The 13,417-nt window shown below is 39.5% G+C and overlaps 1 protein-coding gene across 1 annotated transcript in view; it reads right to left on the minus strand.

Annotated features, from left to right (window-relative positions):
• Positions 1-13,417, minus strand: part of LOC139728245 (RAB11-binding protein RELCH homolog) — a 40,539-nt gene that overhangs the window by 5,776 nt on the left and 21,346 nt on the right. Inside the window, exons 13-22 of the mRNA XM_071639206.1 lie at positions 12,153-12,363; positions 11,328-11,484; positions 10,071-10,194; positions 9,085-9,133; positions 8,350-8,542; positions 7,321-7,503; positions 6,402-6,465; positions 5,306-5,444; positions 4,747-4,863; positions 3,872-3,960 (exon numbers count right to left, since the gene is read on the minus strand). Of these exons, the coding sequence (XP_071495307.1) occupies positions 3,872-3,960; positions 4,747-4,863; positions 5,306-5,444; positions 6,402-6,465; positions 7,321-7,503; positions 8,350-8,542; positions 9,085-9,133; positions 10,071-10,194; positions 11,328-11,484; positions 12,153-12,363 (1,326 nt within the window). The remainder of the gene's footprint in view (positions 1-3,871; positions 3,961-4,746; positions 4,864-5,305; positions 5,445-6,401; positions 6,466-7,320; positions 7,504-8,349; positions 8,543-9,084; positions 9,134-10,070; positions 10,195-11,327; positions 11,485-12,152; positions 12,364-13,417) is intronic.

Here is a 13,417-nt window from a genome sequence, read left to right on the forward strand (position 1 = left end):
ATATAGCTGCCGTCCAAGCTGCCGTCCCAGTGCACTGGCAGCTAGGCAGGTAGCATACCCCGCAATGGTGGTGTAATCTACGCTAGCCTACGCAAAATTGTAGTCCCTTCTTCACACAATTGAAAAATAAAGTATATCTTTATGTGAAAATCATACATGTTTTACCTCATTAGATATTGAGAAACCTATCATGCACATCTTATGAAATTAGTGAAATAGATCCATGAAAAGATGTTAAAGTCACTGTTTTTTCTCAATTTTTGGATGAAAAAAAAAGTCCTTCACTGCGTGAACGCGTCCAGATAATAGAGATTTCCGGATAAAAGGAGGCCAGATAATCGAGGTCGAACTGTACATGTAAATATATGAAGCAGGGATAGCCATAAACTTTCATTAAAATGCTGCTAAAAAAAAACCCTACACCAACAAAAACAAAAACATTTTGTGTTTTTTTTTTGTGTTGTTTTTTTCACAGGACTGTCACACTCTCTGGCTTATGACAGATATCTAGGAGTCTAATTAGTAGTCCGTTTCTCCTTAAAGAGAAATACAAACTTGTTGCTCAAAAGTTGACTCCCATACAGAGAGTAATATCACATAAACAGAATGATAGAAATTCTGTGGCAAAATCAAAGAAGGTGGCGGCCAGGGGGAATTTGACACTTTCACATGCTTTTATGGAACAGGGATATTTTTGACAGAGATTTGATATTCTGATTAGGTTGTAGAGTAATATGTTGACAGATGCTAGTCGACAAATAGATCACATTTCTTCACTATCCCTACAGTTTAGAAAATAACAAAATGATATCATAATGGGGTTCCACAGAACAAACTCATCGTCGTTACCTGAAGTACACTGGTGTGTACATACGAAATACAACATAAATCAAACCAGAAATGATTTATTCCACTTCAACTGTGGAAGCTACGAGTACATCCTTCTTTTTACAGATTAACAGGAACAAAACAAAAACATGACCCTGCAAAGACCATATGACCAATATAAATTGAGAGTTTTATCTTTCATAAATTCCTATTTCACTGCTGTATTTCATCTAGATTCGCTCCATTTATATTTTTGCTTTCTGACTGAGTAAAACTGTCACTACATAGATACAACGTTAGCAGACAACCTGTAAAAATCCCATTGCATGAATGAAGACTTTATGAGAGTGAAGCTATGAAACTCATCTTCTAATGTTTACAACTGATTGTTATCAAAACCATGGCTTATCAAGAGACCTTTGTTTACATGGTATCTATAGTTTCTTTTGTTACCTCTCCATTGTCTTTGTGATATGTGTGTGTTTGTTGACTAAAGCTCATCATATGGCAATGGACTCTTGAATTAATTTGCTATTCCACTTGACACAATGACAAACTGAACATGATCGAGGCTAGCAATGCAGCAAAATTTAGCATGGCAGACTTCAACGCGACACAGAGCTCTTGGAAACATTGTAGGTGGAGTTTCAACCAATGGTGAGCTGATGTCACAGTCTTCACAACAACTCTATCTCAAACTGGACTGGGGCATTGATGAGGTGGTTGCATGAATTGCAATCTTCCGGTGTTGCAAACACGATATGAAAGCAGGCAACAAAAAGGTGATCATTAATGGTATCCACAATTTCAAGGAATGGACAATGACACGAAATGCACTTTTTATCACTCCTATATATTTCATGGGGGTTTCTTTGGTGTTTTTTTGTTTTGTTTTGTTTTGTTTTTTTGGGCTGTGAAAACATGGAGAAATGAAAGATGCCACTGTGTATGTGCTGTAGTACATATTTTCAACATGAACAATGCAAATCTAGAGCTTTTTCCCAGACAATGATTGCAATGAAGCCATGGCACACCAAATCATGGCCATGATACACAGAGCTTCAAAAATAATTCCAAACAATGAATGCATGATGCACAGTAACATTTCAAGCGGGACATCATTAATGAATCAAACTGCTTCCGACATCAGCACAAATGTTCTTTTCTACAGTATATTGTATTCCTTTTATGTTGAAGACAGGTTAACCACAATATATTTTTTTTCTATTCTTCTTCCCACTCGTGAGTCTCCTAAGTGTGATTAGACACACAATATTTTCATGTGGTGTGTTATGATCAGGTGGGAAACACCTTTTTAGGATAAGAATTAAACAGAAATATGTTGATAATAATATCTGTTTCATTTCAACTTCACGACTTTCTTCACTTTGCTGTATATCCCGTAAAAGCATGAGCATTTTTTTCACACTCAGCTAGGTAAGATGAATTTTGTGTGTTCTTAATTTCGTGCAATCAGGGCATTTATTACTGAAACATATGGCATGCAAAAATATTCGCATGCTTTTATTTTCGCACTTCTGGTTGCACAAAATGCGCAAAAAATCTCCGCACTGCAAAAATTTCCTGTTTTACAGTACACAGAACACATAAGAACAACAGCATGAACAACTGATGCAATGCAAATAGCTGCAATTCTTTTTGTTTTTGTGACATGAGGCTTGCGATGTCTTATATACCAGCAGGGCAAGCTGCTACATATGACAAAAACTGAAGGCGGAAAAAAGAAGCGCCACCTCTCTGATTGAAGATGGCTGATGGAGGACCTTGTACAACTTGGATTCATTGTCCAGGATCAACGTGAACACACCATCCTATGGGCACACATAAGAGATTGAAAAAGGTCTCCTCTGGGGCTGTCTTTCTCTCACAGAAACAGGAGTTTGGGGGGAGAGGGTTCATTTTCAGGCACTAGAGGCTCTGCTCAATCGACAACAGTGTCTGCTTGCTTTCAAAGACTCGGCGCCTTTGACACCACAAATTTTCATTTTTTGAAATCCATTCTAGATGACATTTTTTTGATGGCAATGAATTGCTTCTTTAAATATGTATCATTTACAATTTTTTTTTTCTTAAAAAACAAACAAAACTAATGTAACAGCTCCTTTCACATAATGAAAATATACTGTATATGCAGTATATTTAGTTGTGTTTCTATCTATGCAAATTTTGCAGGTCAACTATTATTCACCAAATCAACAACCTGCAAAAATATTGCCTCCCATAACAGTGGTTTGGCCTTACACTCTGATGTGTGCTGACAGTGGTCAAGCATGAATTTGACATAACCACTCATCTTACCTAAATCTTTACAAAGCAACATGGTTCGTTCACACTATTAGAACCAATCATTGCTAAGACCTCCCTGTTCAATAATCCCTTCTTGAAGACACTATTACATGTGAATGGGGCACTTTGGCATTCAGAACTGGAGTATGATACATGATATTTAAACAAACAACAAAACACATGCACACCTCAAAACTCAAGTTTTCTGTTTTCAGAACCACAACTATGATGGAGAGGCATTCATTATTTTCGCCAAGTTTCTGCACATATATATGAATATCTTGAAAAGATTACATCTATCAAATGATTATCAAGTTTCGTTCAGATTTTCACCCTTGGGTTGCTTTAAAATATTATCCATTTAATATTGAGGTTACATAATTTCTGCAGACTGTGCCCCTTTAGTGATGGCAAGAAGGGTCACTGTCCAACGGACCAATCTTACAGATTCCTGAAATTTCTACTTTCAAATCCTAGAGATAATGGATCGAAAAGCCTGCTTTCAAGGTTGCATTTGAGTTTGTATCAGGACTGAAAGTAAGGTGCAGCTATGGAATTAATGACAGTCTAACAAATTTCTAATGGATTGTAAAAGGTGTGAGGAAGCACAACAACTTTCAAAACTTAGACTACCACACTAGTAACACATATAAGGATTATCCAATATGTATTTTTACCCTCTGCCCTCCTACCTCTCTTCCCAATCCCCCATTTTAGCCCTACCACGCTTGCATACCTCATGCTCTGGAAGAACAGTCTCCATGTCCTTTCGGAGGCAGCGTAGACCGGGGAGCATGGCCTCTCGGATCAGATCCTCTGACACGACTGGAGAGGGCAGCATCTCGAAAGTCAGGGAAGAGTATCCCATTTCAGAGATTTTTGTCATACTTTTCCACTTCATCATTCACAATTATGTAACTTCTGATGTTTTTCTACAAGAGGATCCTTTTATTTCCTAACTCTTTCTAACCTCATCTCCCTTCTAAAGAATCTATACCTTTTCATCTTTCTTTATATTCATAAACCATCTCTTATATCCAACTATTTTGCTTTACTTGGGGTCCCTAGTCAGTGATTTACATCAAAACCTTCTCCAGAAAGTGTGAGAAATACAAATTTGCATCACTTTAATACATTCAACTTAAACTTTAATTTGAAAATCATCACTTTCAAGGCTTTCTCTTTGTTTCTCTAGACGTGGTGCAACACTACTGACTAATTTGACATTAAATGAATGGATATAAGAATATTGCATTTTGCTACAAATCTGACCTCGTGGGGTTTTTGTTTGTTAGGTGTAGTTGATATTTTTGGTGGGGTGGGGGGGGGGTGCTCGATACGAAAAGTAATAAAAACTAACAGCAGCATGAACACTTAGCACTGATTTTCATCTCCCGTTCCCTGACTTGTGAAATGTTTGGTTTACAGTGTGAAAGGGTAAAATCTGTGATAATCATAGTCAACCACAAACTCATCAACATTTGTGAAGTATCTGCTAAATACTAAAGCCCCATGTCAGCCAAGTTACTCTGCCTCATGAACACATCCCTCATTTCTGACATTTCTGGACTCCCAAAAGAAAAGAAAAAACAAAACAAAGCAAAAGGATACAGCAGCATGATATTGCACTGTACGCTTCAAACAAGGCTGTGGCAACCTCAGCCCGATTGGCATCATTGGCAGAATGACTGTTGGTGTACGCCATAGCAGCAAGGCGAGGTAGAATAACTGTCAGAATGTCAAAACAGGAATATCAGAGGAAAAAAAAAATTGTTACTCAACAAATATCACATTTATAAACTCACATCCATAACATCTCTCATTTCAAATATATCTCTAACATAATTGATACATGTAGTTCACCCTGTCATTTTGCTCATTACTAGTCAACCCAAATTCCTCAATTAAACATGTCCAAAGTACATCACTGAACATCAAAAAATTAAGTGCCAAATACAGATTGTAGAGTACCATTTACTAGGAAATGTTTATCAGCTGCATATTTTAGGTTCCATGATTACAATGATACATGCTCACTATATTATATTAGACAAGATAACATGTCTCCTCCTATGTTACACATTTTCAATTCAATTCAATCTTCTTTGATGAGAACCAGGACATATGAGGTAGGGGGGATCGGAGAATTTTCCACAGATGTGGCACTCACATTCATCCCTGAATTTGGGCTCTGCGTTTGGCCCGATCTTCCCAAGAGTGTTTATGACCTGGACAATGAGGGCGTGCTCCTGTTTGTGCGATGTCTCGTCCAGGAACGTCTGAAACTGAGTGTAGACCCGGTCCAGAGTCTTGAGAGAAAGCGAGAATTGAGGGATTAAATTCATGATGGTAGGAGAAGAATAGAATTTCTCTCATTTCCATTCTGCATGCTTGCTATAAGATTGGTTGTTCAGCTTTTGAAATAAAAACTTCTGCAATATCAATTTTACATGCCGACCAATTTCAGCAAACTTCACTTATTCACAATTTTGTGGATAAGTGTATATATTTGTCTAAACATTTCAATTTAGTGCCACGGCTGCAACACAGCTATAACAGGTCAAATCACACAGGCAATGAGGATAGAGCTATCAACACAAAACCAAGGTGTATGCAATGGTAAACATGGAAACAGTAATCAAGATATGTCTTTTAGCTTCAATAAATCTCATTATGGTAATGTGTCAGCGCTTCATTCATAATAATAATAATAATAATTGCATTTATATGGCGCTTCATACTGACGTTTCTAAGCGCACTTTGCTACTCATACAAATAGATTAGAAAACACAATAACATTAACAAAATCAGCATTAACAGTAACAAAAGAAGAAGAAAGAAAAGAAAAGAAAAGAAAAATACATGTGATACAATGGTACAATAATTGATAACTGTGTGCGCCTCCAGGAGAAAAAAAAAAAAAAAAATTACAACTGATTAAACAGGTGAGTTTTAAGAAGAATTCATTCAGTGTTTGTACAGGGCCTTAAGTCATTATAAACCCCTGTTTGGGGTATTTCCTGTTCATTACTTTCCGAAACGTTTCCTGTTCAATTTTCAGCTCATTCCTTTTATAACGCAAAACATATTTTATTCTCTTTGCAAAGCCATTTGTGTCAGACGATTTACGGGCCAGCAGTTACAAGGTCACATATGTCAGTAACACTTATCTACATTTTGCTATGTTCACTACATTCACTGCTGCACAATACCAATAAAACTGCAATAGTGATAACATTGTGTTAAACATCTTGCAGTGCCTTTACCTCTTTTTGGTTGGTATTTTCAAGTATTGTTCCGAAAGCTGGGATGGTGGCTATCCTCACAGATCTAGCACGAATGATAAAACAACACAGGACAAACCAAAACATATAATATGTTAAAAGTGTCTTTGTCACTGAAGCTATTCCAATAACTCATTGCAAGCTCATCATCATCATCATCATCATCATCATCATCATCATCATCACCATCATCATCATCACCATCACCATTACCACCTATAACTTTACATCATCATCACCCTAACATTCATTCATCTCATGACCACTATCATCATTATCAACAAGACTGAGTCAAAGTTACTGCATTCATTATTGACAACATCAAAACATATGACAATACATGTATGGTCACCTCACTCACATATCATCCAAATCCTTGATGGACACAATCATTACAAAAGTCTCTTTAATTCATCAGCTCTACCGACGTTAGCAATGACCACATTCTGACTGCCACTAGTCGTCATCTGATATTACATGTCCAAAATATGGTCACTGTAAGTACGATTATCACCATTGCCATCAAAATTCACATCATCACTGTCACCACGATCACCATCATGATCACGTCCCTCGAATCAACTTCACCAATCATAATCATTACTGTGACATTCTGGCTAGCAGCATAGACTTCTTTTTTTTTCTTCTTTTTTTTTTTTTACACATTCAAGTGTCCATTCAGTATCCACATCATTGACAGCAAAGAACATTTCCTGCGATCATGACTTTCAGCACTAATGCATCGTCAACACAGTCATCATCTATCAAAGATCAAACATCGCCACCACTGGTCACCACCCAACTCACATAAAGTCATAACGGTCATCAACCTCCGAAGAGTCAACACAGTCATCATCTATCAAAGATCAACATGGCCACCACCGATCATCGCCCAACTCACATGTCTGAGTCCCCGGAGAGTGTGATGAGGGCGGGGACCACTCGTGATGAGACCAGGGCCTCGTTGATGCCCCGGGCCAGGAGCTCAAAGAGCCGCGCCGTCAGGATGCGGACTGAGGAGGAGGTGTTGACCACACAGCTCCAGAGGGTGGCAAGCAGGAGCTCATGGTAGGTGGGGTTGGCACTGTGCAGGGGAAATAGAAAGAACAAGCCTCATCCATGCAGAGTTACAATCCTCAAAAGCTTTACAAACAAGGCAAATTCAACAACTTTGCCTTACCTTATTTGTGTGAGCATAGTTACCAGTAACATGATTCTTAAAGCAAAGCAATGTACCCATTTCTGTTCATGCGTGCTTTATATTGTCTTGATTTGAATTGACCCACTGAATGTTTGGCTTCCTTTTTTATGTGGGCACTAACGTAGGGATGAATGCTCGACAGCAAGTAACCGAAGTTCCATTGTCTTTAAGTCCCCTCTGAAAGACAAAGGTAAAGTAACAACAGCACTGCTGCTGTCAGGGGGCTTGAACCAGTGACCCATTAAAGGGGCAATTGTCCGATTGTCTGCGGTCTCATCTATTAAGCCACAACATATGCTTTGCAATGATGCCAATACCTTAAAACACACACCATGCCTTTTTGCTCGACTTCATCATTCCCTCCTTCACCCCCCCCCCCCATTTCCTCCCCTCCTTCCTGCTTTCCTCTTCTCTTCTTCCTTCCCTTTCCTTCTCCCCTCCCTTCCTCCTTCCCACTTCCCTTTCCCCTTCTTCCTTCCCACTTCCCTTCTCTTCTCCTCTCCTCCTTCCCATTACCCTTTCCCCTCCAGTTCCCCCTCCTACTTCCTACTTCCCTTTCCCCTCCAGCCTTCTACTTCCCATTTCCCCTTTTCCTACGTGTTTTTCATCTCCCCATCCCTCCTATTTCCCTTTCCCTTCTCCCCAACCCCTCCTTCCCACTTACTTTTCCCTTCTCCCACCCCCTCCCATTTCCCTATCTCCCTCTCCCCTCCCCTCCTCATCACTCACTGGAGGTCATTGAAGGCCATGTGGACGCTATCCTGGGGGGCCTGACACTGGCCTATGATAACGATGGCCTCCTGAAGGCAGTGGTTGATTTGCTGACGGTCATCCTCCCGGTGATGGCTGGTGAGGACACCGCAGACAAAGGCAGGCAGCGTTGCCTTGGCAATGGGGCTCTGCCCCGACTGAACTAATGTGTCTGCAGGGGATAAAGGTGCAAAATAGTATCGGGGATTTCTTGAATCTGCTACGATTTTCAAATTTAACCAATAACCATATGACTTATTCAACAAATACCATGATACAATCTTCATCATTTGTGTTTCATGAAAATTTCACTGATATTTTTTACAACATATTTACAAGACTAGCCCTCGCATTGACTTCCTCAATCTCTACACTCCATATAGATCGCATGAAATATCAAATTAAAAGGGTTTTCATACAAATGCTGCTCTTTCATTTTATATTTGCTAGTTTTTATTCCTACTTTCTCCACAAATATTGTGCATCGACAACTGTAATACAGCTCTAAAACATATCAAGTTTCTGGGGCAATTATGAAATTCTGGCAACACAAAGAAATGAACCACCATAATCTTACTTTGCTTTATTATAGCGTGACAACCAACCGAAGGATGGCATATAAGAAACTATCCTAATCAGGCGAGGCAAAGTTTAATGAGTGCATGAAGGAATGTATTCCACTTTAAATACATGTGTGTAGCACAAGATACTTACAGTATTGCTCCTTGGGAACGTTAAGTACTGCTAGAAATTTGGGTGTGACCTGCACGGAAAGAAATTCAAACCAAAATGATCATTAAGATATAGCAGAAAAAATTAATATTGTGATTATAGCTTTGTTCATGTCTTCCTGTCTACATCTTTTCAAAACATTTTGATTACACTAGCACACTCTAGTTAATGCAAAACTAAAACATACACGACAGTAATTATTCACTAAAACATAACAGACAGGAATGATCCAAAGACCAAATGCAGCACATTGCCAAAAACAGGTTTGCTGGTGAGTAGCAACACAGAAAACTTTAAACATGTATAAGTACTACACTTCTCTATGAGAGTATAAGTGGTGCAATTTTGTTTACATACAATAAAGTTTCACTACAGACATGTACTTGTCTACTCTAGTGGCAACGGAATTAGATCTCATGTCTCAGAACTGACTGAATTCTTTGGCCCATTTCCTCAACTTGAAGTGTACCAGGGAACTGTCATACGGATAAATCAAGGCAAGACTTAAACACATGTTTTGCGCCAGTCAGTACAAAGTAAAATTCATTTTTTTTTTTAATCATTGTGTCAGTTTACCAGAATTGGAACACAGAGTCCACAATGAAACACAAAAACTATGCACTGTGCAACACACAAATTCAGAGAAGAAACAGAACAGTGTCAGGCAATTATCCCCCGGGAACAATGTACCCCCCCCCCCCCCCTCGCTAAATTCTGGTTAGTGGTAAGGTAAGAGTAAAGATTAGGGCTAGGGTTAGGTTTAGGGTTAGAGTTTAGGTTAGGGTTAGGATTGGCTACATGATTAGGATTAGGGTTAGGGTCAGGGGAAGGGTGCGGGGTAATTGTCCAGGGGGTAATTGCGCCAGAACCAACAGTACTAATATAATCCTTCAAATGACTTCCTTGCAGAGTGTAAGTTACCATCCTTCCTGTTAATAGTGATTGTGAGCAGTGCCCATCTCCCTCACCTTTGAATCTGTGAATGCAGGGCCAAACGTTTTGCATATGTGGACGAAGAGCTTGGAGAGTGATCGGACGCAGGTTGTATGGACGGCGTCCAACCTGCCCACAACTTCTAGTAACCTTGGAATGCTGCAAAACCACAAAAGAGCAATGAAAAGACATAAATTAGCTGCAAATGTCCACTAAAAGGGTGTGGCTAGGTCCTTGGAGAATTGCGATGGTCAGGACACTCCTCCAAAGCACTCTCACACAACATTCTTTCATATGGACATGGGGATATCTGAGGATCAAGCCACATCCACTTTGAAAGAAAGATAAAAAGAGAGTATGACACTTTGAAAATCAAATCTTGGCACATTTGGGGTGCAGTACTGACGAGACAAAAAAAAAAAAAATCAAGAATCTAAAGAATATCACAAATGCAGTACATCCAATGCTTTTCATAACTTTGTCACTCTCCTATCCTACACTGCTCAATCTAGTCTTTCCTCAAGGTACACATACATCTCTTAACCCGTTGAAGACGAGTCCCGAGAATACTCGGGCAGGTGTCTATGGAAAATGTGTGTTATAGCAAAATAAGTTAATCCTCACTGAGTTAACAGTAGTGTCTCTTGATAGTGTAGTGGTAATGTTTCTTCACTCTTGAGAGGTCAGTGTTGTGAATTCTTTCCACTTGTTCTGAGGGATGTGGAATGAAATGTGGCCCATATAAATTCGGAGGAAGGTGGCAAAAATTGTTTCAATGTATTAAGAAGGGGTGAGATATGTCTTATTCCTCTTCGGCATCTCAAAACATATTCTATTGTTGTTGTTGTCCTTTTAATTCCTCACCTCATAGCCTATCATTTTGTGGAAATTCTATGTGTATTACACATCTCACCAAGGTTCATATCACAATTTTCTACACAGTTCACAAATATCACACAAAACAGATGCACAGTATTAAAGTCAAATGTTGATGCAATGCAAATTCAAATATACTAAACTTGGTCTTGCATGTGCCTGTGACATATTTTTGCACAAATGAGAAGTTAATACGGCCCTTTCCTCACAAAGCGCTGGTCAACGAGTAGCGGTAGATAGGCTGCAATGACTCCATCCTTAAAAATCCTGCTACAGCCTGAAGATTGATGTGGATGTGCTTTCCATAATTTCACATGAACATGTAGCTACACTACAGTGATACAAATATGGTTGTGTTCACACTAAACTTCAGTCAACCAGTAATCCATGAGAGACCTGAATGGTAGCATACTCACTAGTCAGTGATCACCCAGTTGTAGCTGGGCCAGGTTTCTGTTTCCTCACTCCTCGTATACCTCTCGAAGGCCTCCATGAGTCCCACCAGCTTCTTCTGGCCTCCCATGATAACACTCACGTTGTGGAGAGCACAGAGCGGCTTGGGAAACCTGGTGACTGCAAAGTATCATAAGAACGACATCCAATCACTGGCACTATACAATTGCACGTTATGATGTATTCCCTTCTTTACACAGCCACAAGCATTGGTGGCTCTACACAGGTGTGAACATACACAAGTCTAGTTACTTTAACTGCAGGCAACTCCATGTGAACAAAAATGATAATTTCATTCAGGGTATGTAAACATTTATGGTAATCTAATCAAATGTTTTTGTAAATTTTGTAGAAAGCATCATCACATTACGATACATTTATCTACGTTATGGTAATCTAATCAAATGTTTTGTCATATTTGTAAATTCTGGAGAAAGTGTCATCACATTACAATACACTCATCTACATCAGTGGCAGGAAATCATGTGTCAAAACTGCCTAATCAATTCTTTCACAAAAAATAAGTAAACACAAAAATAATCCTGAAAACAATACAAACATATGGCCCTGTATGATACACACGGTCTACCTATGGAAGTCAGGGACAGCAGGAGATAAGGCTGTCAGTTATTTTTTTCAAGAATGCTTACCATAACCCTCTTTGTGCCAAGGACTTCAGACAATGTGTATAACACTATGGGGTTTTCTGTACTAATCAGCACTCACAACACACAAAGGGATAAGAAGCACACCTCACACCAAAGAACAAATTTACGAATGAATCCTACCTTCAAGCTCAACCTCTTCCTCCTCCTGTTCCTCTCTCTCCTCCTCCTCCTCCTCACCACCACCTTCCCTACCATTCTCCAGGTCATCCTCAAACGGGCCCGTCTGGAGGACGTTGGCATAGACGGCAGGGACGAGGCACTGCAGCGTGTGGGCGTAGTGCTGGATTAACCGCTCTCCCTGCAGTATGTCTGGCTTGGGTCTCTGCAAGTCCTATGTATGGGGGAAACAAAATGCCCAGGTGACTTCAGGAAAACAAAATAGCAGGATCAATAGCAAATAGTAAATTGTTTGTTTCTTTTTATTTTCCTTCTGCCAGGATGGCTGGAGAGCCCATATTCAGCTGCATTAGCTAGTCTTTCATGGGGTCCAGCTGTATATACTTTGGGGACCTCTTCACTGGGTAATATGCACCCTTCTCTTTGCATTGAATGAATCAAGTGGGATCTTCTACACACAAGGGATCTCTGCTTTATGTCATATATATAAGGGACAGAGTGTTTCGCTTCTACTAGAAGGGACGTCATGGCAACACTTGACATCGCTTAGAAAGACTCACAGAAATTTAAACCAGTGCTCAAATCTGAGCCATTTGATTGCCAGGCACACACTATTGACAGAGCTATCTCACTGTCCTTACCATTAACATATGTCATGGCTCCTTCCTCACAAACTGTACCATACACACCTGAACTCTGTTACTTTCTTTTTTCATTTCTTTATCTATGCACTGCATGTCTGTCAGCAAGTATCCTTTGTTACATTCCTCTCTTACTTTTCCCCGTTAGCAATAAAGTTTGTCACTCAATATGGCTGCATATATCCATTCACATCTATTCTTATCAAATCAGATCTACATATGCTCAGCAAAAAGAACATCGACTTCCTACTACTTGAGCATCAAGAAAAACAATCATACACACACACACACACACACAGACACACTCATGAATTGAATGTTTGAATGAGAGAGATGTATACAGAGAGTACACTGATACTGTAAGAGTGGAAATTTTCGCGGTGTTGGAAATTTTTGCGCATATCGCGCACCCAGAAGCTAGCGCGAAAATAAAGCCATGCGAACATTTTTGCGTGCCATATGTCTCAGTACTTGATGTCTTGATTCCGCGGAATTAAAATCACGCGAAACTCTTCTCACACGGCCAACTACGAAAAATTAGTCGCGCGAAAATATCCACTTTTACAGTATATTGGAGATACATCAATAAGAGAGGTATAAGTGACTGAAAAAGAGTGATGGCGGTGA

This window comes from Diadema antillarum, unplaced genomic scaffold (assembly GCF_040938485.1).
Source record: "Diadema antillarum isolate AM-2024a unplaced genomic scaffold, OU_Dant_1.0 seq00000170_RagTag, whole genome shotgun sequence".
Taxonomy (NCBI): domain Eukaryota; kingdom Metazoa; phylum Echinodermata; class Echinoidea; order Diadematoida; family Diadematidae; genus Diadema; species Diadema antillarum.